This window comes from Polistes dominula, unplaced genomic scaffold, assembly GCF_049000335.1.
Source record: "Polistes dominula isolate Pdom_NZ unplaced genomic scaffold, Pdom_raw_medaka contig_19, whole genome shotgun sequence".
Taxonomy (NCBI): domain Eukaryota; kingdom Metazoa; phylum Arthropoda; class Insecta; order Hymenoptera; family Vespidae; genus Polistes; species Polistes dominula.
In genome coordinates this window covers 1,429,585-1,445,000 of record NW_028301058.1, presented here as the reverse complement: position 1 = coordinate 1,445,000, position 15,416 = coordinate 1,429,585, and the positions used below count along the sequence as shown (strand labels likewise).

The window sequence follows — 15,416 nt, the reverse complement described above, 5'->3', positions numbered from 1 at the left end:
AAAGAAGGAAGAAGGAAGAGGAAGAGGTAAATTGATTGATTGATTGATTGATTCATTCATTCATTGATTCATTGATTTCTAAATGTAAAAATCTATCCTACAAAATAATAATACCACTATAAAATGTAGACCAAATATGGATGCGATAAACTAAACAATAATAATAATAATAATAATAATAATAATAATAATATATATATATATATATATATATATATATATATATATATAATATAATATAATATAATATAATATAATATAATATAATATAATATAATATAATATAATATAATTTGCCTCAAAATGGCTACCTATTTTTTAAATCTTAAAAGTGGCTATGATTGATTAATTAATTAATTAATTAATTAATCAATTAATTAATTAATTATTAAGTATCGTTCACGCATCTTTTCTTTGATTGTTGTTGATTATTTCTTTTTTTTTTTTTTCATTTTCATTTTCATTTTCATTTTCTTTTTAGTTACACACTTTATAAGAACGTTATTTATAATACAATGTGAGTATGACACGGATTTTTCACTAAAAATATTTTGTTAGAATACGCTGAGCATTTGACTGACTTAAAGCACTGTACTAAATTCACGTAAAACGACGTTATTATTTACTGTGTTATTTAGAAAACTAATTCTTATTATTCTTCATTCATTGGTTTGCAATACTGGTTTAAATAGATTTGTATAAAACCTTTGTCAACTGGAACTTCTTAGAATAATGATTTATACGATATAGGTATATTGGAAAGAATGCTACATACGAAGAAGTTATTATTTTAACTTCAACCGTTTGGACGCTATAACAGGCAATATTTGCAAAATTCTGTTTCTTACTTTTCTTTTCTTTTCTTTTCTTTTCAATCTGTATCAATGTCACCGTACTCTCTCTCTCTCTCTCTCTCTTTTAATCATTACTTTTTATTTCCCCCCCCCTTTTTGTTTTTGTTTTGTCAACACACATTTCACACATCATCAGCGCAGCAGCAAATCTAACTTTGTGTAACGTTGGATCAATCATTATCATTATCATCATTATCATCATCATCATCATCATTATCATGAAAATTTTTCGTAAATATAATATTCTATACTGTATATTATCTTACAACACTAATATATTTGCTAAATCGGTCGATAAAAATGAAAAATTAAATTCAAAAATCGGCTATAATATTTCTAATACTTTGATTATATGATAATTATTACTTAAACAAAACGACATTGTGTATGTATATTAATTAAGGCATTTTATCAATGATTTCATTTTTCTTGTTCTTAGTTCTTTTTGTTTTTTTTTTTTGTTTTTTTTAAATATCTCGGTTAGGCTACTTTTTTATTAAAATGTATTTTGTATACATTCCTTCTCCTCCTCCTCCTCCTCCTCCTCCTCCTTACCTCCATGTTGCCTGATATACAAAAAAGGTAGTAAAACGATTATTCTCTATTATAAAAAAGCAGGAGAAAAGCAGGCAACTATGTCGTATTAAGTGGTGATTAATTTTCTTTTTTTTAAGCATGGCATCATCATCATCATCATCATTATCATCATTATCATCATTATCATCATCATCATCATCTACCTCATCATCATCATCTTTTCTCTCTTATTGTTTATGTCCATTTATTTTGTTTTATGTATCTGGCACTCTTTCCTATTTTAGGCTGTTTATTTTTACTTTTTACTTTTTATCATTTATTGTTATTTAATAATTTGCTGAATTATTGCATCGCATGGAAAAATATGGCTTTTATCCCAAAATGCTATTTAACAAAGGCAATACACACTGTACGAGATTGCGTCATATATATGCGCCATTATTATTATTTTTTTTTTCGAGCTGTTGTGTTGTGTTAATAATACAATCAAACAAATGTTCATTTTCATTTTCATTCATTATTTTCTTTTCTTCTTTTGACAAGGCAAAACCAGTATTTAAAAAAAAGTGATGATTAATTAATTAATTAATTAATTAATTAATTAATTAATTATACGAGGAGAGACAGAGACACAATCATCACTTTTATGAAAAAACTGGTGGTTTTAACTTATCATCGACGATTACAAACATTGTTTTACCTTTTTTTTTTCTTTTTTTTCTTTTTTTTTTTTTTAAATTATTATTATTATTATTTGTACACTCTAGCATGTAAAAAGCATTATTATTATTATTTATAACTACTACTTTTATTTTTATGTCATGATCTCTCATGTCCTGTGATGTTTGTTTGTTTGTTTTGTTTGTTTGTTTTTTCTTATTTTTTTTTTCTTTTCTTTTAACAAAGTTAAATGGTAAAACTTTGAACAAATTACCGGTTGGTTGTTGGTTGTTGTTGTTGTTTTTGTTATAATCTTATTGTTATAATTAGATGATCATCAAAGATTTATGTAAAATACAGGCAGAAAGAAGAAACTTTCCTTGATAAAGATGTCTACAAAAATATTTGTATAATTGATTATAAGAGCTGCTGCAATGTTCTCTACGATTTTTTTTTTCTTTTTTTTTCATCAGATGATTATTATTATTATTATAATTATTAATTAATAATAAATATGCGCCACGTGTTACCAGTCTTGAACATAGTGACTTATGGATTAAAAAGAAAAAAGGAAAAAAAAAAGGAAAAAAACAACTTTACGATCTTTGTACATCCAACATCATCATCATCATCATCATCATTATTATTATAATTATTATTATTATTATTATTATTACCACAGATCATAAGAGTTTTTTTTTTCTTCTTTTTTTGTTCCTTTTCTCTTTTCTTTTTTTTTTCCTTGTTGTTATTATTGTGCCCAACAAAAGTGAAGAAAAGCTAGCTTTTTTTGTTGTTGTTGTTGTTGTTTAATTATTCTTTCATTATAATTAACTCTACTATCATTATTATCGATATATCATTAATAATTCTTATTATTATAATTATAATTATAATTATTATCATTATCGTGTTGTTGTTGTTGTTGTTGTTATTATTATAAATTATTCAAACATAATCATAGACACAATGAGACAAAATTCGACATATATACATATACATGATGTGTTTTCTCTGTATATATTATACATATATATATACTTATATACATACACATATATTATATTTGAATATATATATATATATATATATATATGTGTACGTTTATATATACATATACATATGTATAATAAGTATGGCTTACAGATGCCAATATTATAATGACTTAAAGATAATAATATGCATATTGCTGAATTATATAAATATAATTGTAATAAAAAATAACTTATACTACAAACTGATTGTATCAAAAACGTCTTGAAGTCATTAAAAAAATATTATATTCACTTGTGATATTATATATCCGAACTTTAGTCAAGATTATTCTTTTCTTTTCTTTTCTTTTCTCTCTCTTGCTTTTTGTTTTGTTTTTTCATTATTATTATTATTATATATATATATATATATTCATAATTGATGCCTGTTTAAAAATGATGATAATATTAAGTAGCACTTAGAAATGAAATCAATTTCTTTCTGTTTTTTTTTTTTTTTTTTTTTTTTTTTTTTTTTTTTTAATATCCTATCCACATTTGCAGGCCATATTGGTCACTAAGTAGAAGAACGGAACACGGCCCGAAAGGAACCATATGAAGAATTATGTTCGACCACAGCACAAGAGGATAATGGTGTTGTGTTGTCAAAACTATATTTTACCATATCGTATGTGTGCGCACGCGCTCGCGTGTACGTGTCTCTTTGTATATGTATCTATACATATAGATATGATCTATGATACTATATATATATACATACATATACATATACTTGCGAACATATGTTAATTGCATTCAATAGGTACCATATACATATACATATATATATATATATATATATATATTTGAAATAAAAGGAAAATGGCGCGAGGGCAAAAACAAATATATTCTATAATATAACTCTATATATATATATATATATATATGAGATATAAGTGAAAAAAAATTTATTAGCAATTAATATTATTATTATTATTTAATATTTTATGATTCAAAAACATATTCGATCTCTGATAACTGCATCCTTGCATCCTTATTATAGTGTGTGTGTGTGTGTGTGTGTGTATGCAAATATGCTCGATTTAAAAATATATATAAATGATGTTCTCCTTTATACTTAACAAATGTATGTATATATGTATGTACGTGTGTATGCATGTGTGTATGTATGTGTGTGAGAGAGACAAACATTTAATGTGAGATAGATGGTCACCTAAAATTATGATCCTAAAATTTGCGCAAGAAAAAACTATGTTTTTATGATGCTTTGTACTGAAAAATAACCGGATGCGATCAGTCTTTTGGAAAACACTGAGTTCATCTCGTGCACATTGCTATTGAAGAAGAACTTTTGTATTCTTATATGGAGAAAAATACTTGCTTAGCTTAATGCTGTGTCCGAACGTTCACATATGGAATTTATATATACATGGAAAATAGAGCTGTTCAGAAAACCCCTATTATTTATAAATATATATGATACACATACGTAGTAGTAGTAGTAGTAGTAATAGTAGTAGTAGTAGTAGTATTACATTTCTATATATACATAAATATATACATATATATATATATACACATTTAAGTAGACATACATATATATACGTATATAAATACATATATACAGTGCATGCGTTTTAAAAAATTGTTTTAATAATTATTATCTTATGAAAAAATTTAAAATAAATGCACGAGTTTCTGTTGTTGTTTTTTTTTCTTTCTTTTTTTTTTTTTATGCAGCAGTAGATATATATATATATACCTGTTATTATTAACGTCTGCATAAACGCGTTTATACTTAACATTCTTAGATATTGTAAAATAATGTATAAAGGGATAAAGAGGAAAACAAAAACAAAAAAAAACAACTCATAATGAGTTTTAAAAGGAAAGAGGAGGATGTTGATCCAGAGGGTCCAGAACAGCTCTGACTTTAGCGACAAATAATTTGTTCGATTCAACTGAAATCTAAAAACTCACTACTTTTGGTATAGCACTACGGTAGGCTGGAATTTAGGCTGTCTGGTAAACGGTAGTTTATCATATGATATGGTGGGCTTGCAGGACTTTCAGGTTGACTGTTAACTCCAAGATTGCTTGAACCACGTCCACGTTTTCGCCTTTGTAAAATCCCCTTCCTAACCATATAGAAACGAATCGTACTGATTGGTATATTGTATTTCTCAGATGCAACTTGAAATGTCATGCCACGTGCAACCATGTCAGAAGCTTGTTTGAGTTCTTCTTCAGAACGCCTTTGTCGTCTTTGATAGCCTAGAAGATCAATGAATAATAATAATATTATTATTATTATTATTAATATATATATATATATATATATATAAAGAATATAAAAGATATTTGTATGATGAAATCTTTTAATCGATACTTCTTTGTTACCTTCTATAGCAGGATACGGACTGCTGGGATTGCTGCAGTTACTACTATTTCGTACCATAGTGATGGAATAAGGTTTGACATCTTGTTGTTGAGAAAATTGTTCGTCTGGTTCCATTTTAACCATCCCCTGAGTTTCCGTAAGAGTAGCTTCGCAAGCGCTAAGGGCTTTTTCCAAATGCTGTAATGCTTCACTGTGTTCCATAAAATTAGATGAATTTGGATTTTGAGAAGTTGGAGTATTATTATCTTGAGATGTAACATTTCCTGTACTAGATCCAGGAACTGAGGTAGGCTCCATAAAGCTTGAGCTTCCTTCGTCGTTAGATGGAACGTCTTCTGGTTTGTATTGAGATATATCCGGTTGAGTTGGCGTTGATGGAGTGGCTGGTGGATTAGAATCTTGTTGTGAGTTACTCTCAATTGAAGAGCTATCACTTCCCTGAGTGGATAAGCCACGAACCTGATAATTAACAATGTTTTTGTTTGTTTGTGATGTGTGTTTGTTAAACTTAACTTCATTTCTTCTCATTTATTATCTTAAATATAATTCCATATGATATTATTTATTCCCCATACCTGTAAAACTTCTGCAGCTTGCATCAATTTAGCAAGCTGTTGTTGTTCAACGTATACTTCACCACGATACATAAATTCAACCAGTGCTTGAAGTTCCCACATTCTCATATCTCTCAGAAAAACAATAGGATGAGTACACGGAATTTCTAGCAACAAGCGTTCTAAATAATCGCTACAGGCAGATAATACCACTTTATGACATTTTATAGAACCACCATCACAAGCTAAAGTAACATCGACGAATTGTTCCGAGCTCAATAACTTTGGAAAAGCACTGTGCATGTTCGACTGATGAGAATTCCATGATACACAAAATTGTTGTCGATTACCACCAGGGTAATTGCCTGGACTAGGCAAATTACTTCCACTTTCCATGATTGTAGTATGATAACTTGAAGGAAGCCTGTCAAAGCCAATTATAAATCAATTAAAACAGAAACTATATATTAAATAATAATTATTAATAAATTATAACGCTTTTCTTATAAACCTTAATGATTAATTAATTGTACATTTAAAATATATTCACTTATCGAACACAATATGATTCATGTAATTTATAACCAATGATTAAATGTATTTAAAGTGTATGTAAATACATACATGATAGTAGTAAAACTAAAAAACATGAATTGTAACTTAAGTCAATACAATTTTATTATCAATGAATCTAAAGTTAACAGCTTATAACAAAGGAATTTATGTTTCTTTAAATAAGAATTAAAAAAAAAAAAAAAAAAAAACACATCACAAATGTCACATTACAAAAAAAAAAACACTTTTCAATATATAAAGTACTTTGTAATAGGAAAACAAAAATAAAACACACATATCTCTATCTTAAATGAAATGAAATGAAATGAAATGAAATAGAAAAAAATGAATAAAATAAAACATATAAATTAACATAATCGATTGTATTATAAAATATGAACAAATATTAACATTTCTTATAACATATTTCGCGTATAATATTATTTTTAATATATGATAAATAGATTATTTTTAAGATGAGAGAGAAAGTGAATACTCATAAACAAGAATAGGTTAACGAGAAACGCGGCAGCATCGTTATAAAAATTTACAATATGGCTGTCGATTATATGAGAAACTGTAGTAACAACAATATATATCAAACTACACTTAGATATAGATTATTCTTAAGTTATATAAAATGTGCAACTAACTCTTTATTCAAATTAGAATTTATAATCACGTTTAACGCGATTAACAAACCAATGGAAATTTATTATAACCGTACCGGAAAAGACTAGTAAGAAAAATCTATAAGGAACGTTAGTTGAAGCATGCAACAAAACAACAAATCAGTCCTTTATATATAAACGATATAAATTCCCATAAAAATAACTTTGAAATGAAAGCTCTACTTGCGCGGCATTTATCGTAATCACGTGTTCAAAGCGTACCAGCCGACAGGTTAACCGAAGAATTTGTGACGTGTGTGTGCGACGCAGCCAATTTTTTTGTTAATTGAAAAATGGTGAAATCTTTGTGGGAGACGCTGTCGGCGTGAGTACCATCACCCCCCAGGAACGCCTTGAACACAAGTATCACGTTTCTTCTTAGTTTATGAAACCAAAGTGATATGAATCGAAGAATATCTAATCGCCACGATAAACGTTTTATTTTAATGAAATATATTTCACTCACAATTCTAAGCCTCAGATGACTCCTCTTATAATTTCGCGTCGGTTTCGGGAAGAATCCCTTAAGAAAACATTCATCCGTCGAGATTTGCACTAGCTAGGGGAGCTGAAACGGAAGGGTGGGGGTAGTAAGACTGGGGGTAGCTTAGTGGAACACTAGCGCACCTTACGACATTATTATCAACTAATCCCGCCATTGCATAGTTACTAAAATTTCGATGAGCTATAATATCTCAATTAATTTCATTTTCTTTCGTTATTATTATTTAACATGATCATTATACCACGATACAATTTATATATGTTAGATTTGATCGATAAATTCAAGTAATATGATTCATTTTCCATATGCAATTTTATCTACGTACTATGCGCAAACGTCATTGCGCAGAACAATAATCAAAATAATTTTAAGAATTTTATGAACAAGTACTTGTAACTAAGAACGTATTAAATCTTTCTTATTCATTTTGCATAGTCAAAGATAATATACTATTTTTAATCATTCATTAAAAATAACAAGTTATGTTATAATATAATATTATAGAGACAATATAAACAATATTTCTTACATGATTATACCAATTTGAAATTTACCAATAGCAATCCTTGTCAAACAATTATGAAAAATATTACATTTTATTTACGCAATATAACGAAATAACGTTTTATTATACTCGAATTATTATTCAAAATGTGTAATATATTTTTTATAAGTCATAACAAACGATAAAATTATTAATTTTTATAAATATCTCGAAAAGATTATTTTATTATTGAGCGTGATAATGAAAAAAATATTTCAACCAATCAGAACGAACGTCAATTCTAATTGGACATTTGTGCATTCAACCATAATAAATTAATTTACTTACTTAAAAATGCTTATTTGTGATTAGTTATAAAAAAAAAAAAAAAGTGATAAATTTGTATAAACTGCATAAAAATTATTGATGAAAAAGCAGACTGTACAAAACTCACAAAGCAGACATAAACTTACTAAATAAATACAGAAGTGATCGTACCATCTAGTAATCAAATTGTTTAAATCTTGCAACGATTTTTCATGAACACAAAAATATATATGTACAATAATATAAATATTATTAAAAATACAAAAATAAATAATTGGTGCTTTGTGTAAAGTGTTTTTTATAAAAAAAAAGAAATTTATTAAGATCTAACATTATTATTCCAACTGTGTAATCAAATATTAATAATAATGTCAAAAGTAACAGGTTATGATACACACGATGATGGTCCTGGGTTTGTAGGAATCAGATTTTGTCAGGAATGTAATAATATGTTATATCCAAAAGAAGATAAAGAAAATAAAGTACTCATGTATGCGGTTAGTATAATTTTCTTGTCTTTAAATTAATTATATAATTGTAATAATTAACTAAATCAAAATAAAATTACTAAATTTTCAGTGCAGAAATTGTGATTTCAAACAATTAGCTGATAGTAATTGCATATATGTAAACAAAATTATGCACGAAATTGAGTAAGTAATATTCTATTTCTATTTTTTAAAAAAGGTTTATTATATATAATTGATTTTATTGTTATAAAATAATATATTCTTTGTTTTGTTTATAATTTTAGTGAATTGACACATATTGTGGCTGATGTTATATCTGATCCTACTTTACCAAGAACAGAGGACCATCCGTGTCCTAAATGTAATCACAGGGAAGCTGTATTTTTTCAAGCTCAAACTAGAAGAGCTGAGGAAGAAATGAGATTGTATTATGTATGTACAAATCAACTTTGTTCCCATAGGTGGACAGAATAAATTTAAAAAATTAACATTATAAGTATCTTTTTTAAAATAAAACTATGTAACTGTATATAAACTTAAATAAAATATATTTATATATATAAGAAAAATATATGACTGTATAATACGTTAATTATTCAATTTCTTCCTCAATTCCCCTTTCTCTTTAATTTCTTCAATTGTAACTTTCACAAAGAATGTTATAAAAGTTACACTTTGCCATGTATAATATAATCTTTTACATTTTTTTACATGTTTAATAAATATTGTAAAATCATGATTTTCTAATATTACATTGCTATATTTAAAATTATATTGTAAATAATAATAAAATGTAAACTTTAAATAATTCAAATTGACAAAGATTTTGGAGGTTAGTTTCAGAAAAGATTATAAATTATAAGAGACAAAGGAATGAAATTAATTATTTAAGCATGGAGTATGTAGTACCATTATAATATCAATAGAATAAAATACTAAATATTATAAAAGATGCCAACATTTAAACAATGAAACAGTTGGTAATACAAATATCAATTAAAAATACAAAATTTAATTTAAACACAAACATATTGCATAATAACGTTATTAAATATTCAAAGAAAAAAACATATATATATTTTTAATATATATATATATTTATAATAATATATTTATAAAATATATTTTCAATATAAATAAAAGCATTAGTGTGAAAATAAATAAATTATTGTGATGATTTATTGCATTAGAAATAAAAGTATTGTTAGTAACAACAGTGTTCTGCATAATTCAGGTCTAACAACATTAGATTGTTAAATAGAGGCAAATAATTTGAATGAAATATTAGTGATATATAATAAATAATTTCATGGTGAATGGTTTGCTAACATGAACTAAAAGCATTATTTAGTAATTTGTTACGTTTTCATTTATACATATATGTATATGTAATACAAAAAAATTAATGTTCCATTAAAATAATAATACTTATCTTGACAACTGACGACATTTTTGACTCAGCATATTTTATACAAATACATATATATATATATGTATATATATATATATATCTATATACATGCATGTACATATACTTTTATATATATATATATATATATATTCATAGTATGAAAAACTAATACCAGATAGCAGTAGTATAGCCTATATCATAGATTCACACAGAAAGTAGATTCTAATCTTCATTAAAAACTGGTTTGCTTGCGATGGTGGGTGGTATCGATGACGAGGAATTTGATCAAGCAGAAGTAGATGTAACTGAAATAATGGATAATAATCAGCAAAATGGTGATTTAGTTTCAACCGAATTGAATAACGAAGAGAGAGATGTACGTTCACAGCTTGTATTATAAATCATTGTATTTTGATGACGCCATTGACAATAGGAGACACTTATCATCATCAACAAATTTATTTAGAATGACAAACATTTTTTTATTTCTTTTTTCTGTTTTTTTTTTTTTTTTTTTTAAATGTAACATTAATTTTGAAATTATATTAAACAAGGAAATATATTATTTCATTAATATTAAATTATAATTTTCATTTATTTGATCATGTTAATGTAATAGTTATGAAATCTTACTTTTTTTTTTGCTTCATATTCACACACACACATATATACACGTATATACATGTCACATATACATAGTATGTGAAGATAAAAGCAACGTAATTGAAATTGTATCTTTTTTTACAGGTTAATGCAGAGGTAGATGAACAAAGAAAGAAATATCAACCAACCCATTTAGAATCCTTCTTTGCAATAACAAAATCATTAATAATTAGAGCACTGATTATTTATTTCATCAGTTCTTTATTTAGACGTCCACAAACGGATAATACACAGATAACAAACAGTGGCAATAATGTTCCAAAATTACATGCAATAAATATATTTAAAAATTGGACATTATTTGATCTGCACGTTTATTTATCAGAAGATGAAGATTTTCAAAAATTTGATGACCCAAATGCTTTGATATGGTTTGAACAAGGATTGATTTATGGTGATTGGTTTAGTGGTACAGATAATGATGGTTCTAGAACACTCAGTACACATTTTACTCCATCTAATAAATTATTAAATAATGGTACCATTTATCTTCACGTATATGTCACCAAAACTGGCAAATCACCTAATCCTAAAGCTGGCAAAAATGCATTTGCTGGTGAACAAATGTCTTATGGTAAAAAAATGTTGGTTAAATTTAAAAAAATTCGATACCAAAAGAAACACAATTTGTTAACCGGTGAAACGACTGCTACGCAAGAACAATTACAAGTAAATATAATTAGAATTGATATTATTTCATTATAATAAATAATATTATTAGCATGGTATGTTTAACTTTTGAATATTAATATCTTTGATAGAAAGCTGAGATAATGAATCAAGAATACATTTCTCATTGGCATCCAAATTTAACAATTAATTTGGTAACTGATCAAACTAATTGGATGGCTGGACAAGTACCACAACCTTTGGATGAACGTGAGTAATATTTCATTTTCAATTCATTTAAAAACACTAATATGAAATTAATTTTATTAATAATAATATTATTATTATTGTTATGTAGATATAAGTTTCCTACCAGGAGAATCATATTATAGACCAGTTATATTCATGAATGATTTTTGGAATATGCAACGTGATTATCAACCATTAAACAATACTGTTAAAGAATTAGAACTCAGATTGGTATATCAACCACTTTCATTATTCAAATGGCAAATCTATGTGGCACAATCTATGAGAAACAAATGGACATCGTTTATGGGTATGCAATAATAATTAAAATAAAAAAAACATGATTTTAAATGTACTTCATTAAATCTAATCTCAATTTCAAATGTTTCATTTATTTAGGTGACATGTCTGACGAGGATGACACTGATCAAGATACTTTGAAAGAAACTTTATTAGAAACGAATATTTATTTACTTGGATTGACTATAGTTGTATCAATTTTACATAGTGTATTTGAATTTTTAGCATTTAAAAATGGTAAGTTAATATCAATTTATAAATTATAACATATTATATATTTGAATTATGATTTTCATTAATATTGACTTTATTTATTTTTTAGATATTCAATTTTGGAATAATCGTAAATCTTTGGAAGGTTTATCAGTACGTTCTGTCTTTTTCAATGTATTTCAATCACTTGTTATTCTACTATACGTATTAGATAATGAAACTAATACAGTAGTACGAATTAGTTGTGCTATAGGTTTGTGCATCGAAGTATGGAAAATTAACAAAGTCGTTGATATTACTGTCGACAGACAGTCGAAAATGTTAAACGTCTTTCCAAAAATATCATTTCACGATAAAGGTTCATACGTGGAATCTTCCACTAAGGAATATGATAGACTTGCATTTAAATATCTATCATGGGCTCTTTATCCACTATTAGGTGGTTACGCTATTTATTCTTTAATGTATTTAGAACATAAGGGATGGTATTCGTGGATATTGAACATGTTATACGGATTTTTATTAACATTTGGATTTATCATGATGACACCGCAATTATTCATTAATTATAAACTCAAAAGTGTAGCACATCTTCCTTGGCGCATGATGTCATATAAATTTCTTAATACTTTTATCGACGACATATTTGCATTTGTTATTAAAATGCCAACGTTATATAGAATTGGTTGCTTCCGGGATGATATTGTTTTCTTCATATTTTTATATCAAAGATGGATATATAAGACTGATCATACGCGAGTTAACGAATTTGGTTTTTCCGGTGAAATGGAAGCACAATTAGTTCAAGATAAAAAACAACGTTCTGTCAAGGATCGTACTAAAGATGAATTATTAAGTAAAAAAGATAAATAATGCTTGATTTAATTATTAGTACGAAAATATGTTATATTATATAAGTTAATTATCAATTGAAACAAAAAACAAAACAAACAAATTTAACTAGTAATCCATGTATATATATATAAACAAAAAAAGAACACACACACACAACAAACAATAATACACACACATTAATGTATCTAAATGAAAAAAACAAAAAAAAAAAAAAAGAAAAGGATAAATACATTTTTGTGTGGTATAATAATAATATTCAATTAGTTTCAAAATTTAGACAAATTGTGCAGATGCATCCGCAAATTTCAAACAAAATTCAAATTTATTATTATTATTATTATTTAAATTTAACATCGGTTTGGTATATTTATTCAAACAAAATAAGGCCAATATTTTCATACATTTGTAAAAAGAAAAGCAAAACAAAACAAAACAAAACACTTTCTTTTTTGTTTACTCGTTGAAATAATAAATGGATACTTTTTAATTATCTGTACACTGTGGAGCTATGCATAATATAAAAGAAAAAAGTTTATATTGCAATAAAAAAAAAAAAAGAAAAAAAAGGAAACATTTTTATATCGTTAACTTATTATTCGTCAGGACTATTTCTATAGTCTAATATTTTTGTTTTTTTTCTAAATAACAATATAATATTATTTTTATGATATCCCCCTACACTTCTTACAACTTTATAATAATGCATAATATATTTTTTATTATTATTATTATTATTATTATTATTGTTTTTTTGCTTTTTAAATATATTTATACATCAGTGTTGTGTTATTAAATACTTTTTACATAGATGTAAGAAGTGTAGGGTTTATACAATAAATATATTTTCTAATTAACTGGTTCAATTATTTTCTAGGGCTATTACTTAAGAAAAGAATAAACAAAACAATTTGATGTTTTATTTTGTAAATGTCATATCTCCACAAGGATACATGCAAGTAATGTGCATAAACAAACAAACACACAGAAAATAAAACTTATATATATATATATATATATAATAATATATAACTTCTTCATATTTGAGAAAAAAATATGTATTTCTACAATAGAATATATATTTAACTAATAATTTCTTAACCATTTATATACAAATATATTGTACTATAGTTGTGAAAAAAAAAAAAAAAGAACTAAAACATTCAGTATTTGATAAATGAGCGTGTTGTGTTGAATATTAAAATTTGTTAAAAACAATGAGAACGGTCTTAAAAGTTTCTATTATAATTGTCTTTAATAAATTTAAAACACATGATATATAAAACATTCAGTATTTGATAAATGAGCGTGTTGTGTTTGATATTAAAATTTGTTAAAAACACTGAGAACGGTCTTAGAAGTTTCTATTATAATTGTCTTTAATAAATTCAAATCTATGATATGTACTTTTATTTTTTTTTTGTTGCTTCTATGATTACCTTTCTAAATAATTGCAAAAGAAAAATGATTCATTGTAATTGTTCAATTAAATCATTTCTTGTAATACATCTTCTATACATACTTCTATGGTTCCTTTATAGATAATTGTACAAGAAAATGATTCATATTGTATAATTGTTCAATTAAATCATTTCTTGTAATACATATTAAAAGTATTTATATTTTTCTTATAAAAATCAAACAATTGTACGTGATTTTATTATATTTTATTATGTATTGTAAAATGATGAAATTTATAGAAGTATTAATTGAAAACTATGGAATACATAAAACGAAATAAAACTATTTTTTGTATTCAATGCAATAATACATGTTATTATGAGTAAACAAAAACAAAAATATATCAATTTACATTGTAAATGTGACAAATAGTGTAATAGATCAAAATAATAAAATTCAATTATATCATAACAATTTATCATTGCACCATAATATATATGATTTAAAATTATATAAAGTGCAATCATGTTTATGTGTAAAATACTTTTATGTAATGCAATAATGCATTTATCTATGTCATGTTGTTTTATTATATATAATAGCATGCACATAGATAACATGTTTTATTCATACTAACATACATTAGTATACAAGATCAATTATTCTTCAGTTTTTTATTAAACATCATTTTATTTAATTGCATTT

The 15,416-nt window shown here is 25.4% G+C and overlaps 3 protein-coding genes across 5 annotated transcripts in view; 2 read left to right on the top strand and 1 right to left on the bottom strand.

The window, feature by feature from the left end:
- The window catches only part of LOC107065826 (uncharacterized), a 21,608-nt gene extending 13,536 nt beyond the window's left edge, over positions 1 to 8,072 (bottom strand). The window contains exons 1-5 of one of the 3 annotated variants that reach the window (XM_015319859.2): positions 7,694 to 8,072; positions 7,450 to 7,579; positions 6,023 to 6,425; positions 5,447 to 5,906; positions 429 to 5,320 (exon numbers count right to left, since the gene is read on the bottom strand). In XM_015319859.2, the coding sequence (XP_015175345.1) occupies positions 5,043 to 5,320; positions 5,447 to 5,906; positions 6,023 to 6,397 (1,113 nt within the window). In that variant the 5' untranslated portion in view covers positions 6,398 to 6,425; positions 7,450 to 7,579; positions 7,694 to 8,072 and the 3' untranslated portion in view covers positions 429 to 5,042. Of the gene's footprint in view, positions 1 to 428; positions 5,321 to 5,446; positions 5,907 to 6,022; positions 6,426 to 7,449; positions 7,580 to 7,693 lie in introns of those variants that run through there. The other 2 variants (XM_015319858.2, XM_089175844.1) reach the window with 2 other exon arrangements.
- A 536-nt stretch (positions 8,073 to 8,608) lies between these two features.
- On the top strand, positions 8,609 to 9,584 carry RpII15 (RNA polymerase II subunit RpII15). The gene is made up of 3 exons (XM_015319776.2): positions 8,609 to 9,040; positions 9,123 to 9,196; positions 9,298 to 9,584. Exons 1-3 carry the CDS (start codon positions 8,912 to 8,914, stop codon positions 9,485 to 9,487), a joined length of 393 nt encoding a protein of 130 aa, XP_015175262.1. The 5' UTR covers positions 8,609 to 8,911; the 3' UTR covers positions 9,488 to 9,584.
- A 1,049-nt stretch (positions 9,585 to 10,633) lies between these two features.
- Positions 10,634 to 14,716, top strand: LOC107065857 (putative lipid scramblase CLPTM1). The gene is made up of 6 exons (XM_015319912.2): positions 10,634 to 10,800; positions 11,172 to 11,756; positions 11,849 to 11,966; positions 12,055 to 12,255; positions 12,345 to 12,482; positions 12,568 to 14,716. Exons 1-6 carry the CDS (start codon positions 10,678 to 10,680, stop codon positions 13,329 to 13,331), a joined length of 1,929 nt encoding a protein of 642 aa, XP_015175398.1. The 5' UTR covers positions 10,634 to 10,677; the 3' UTR covers positions 13,332 to 14,716.
- Positions 14,717 to 15,416: the final 700 nt, after the last annotated feature.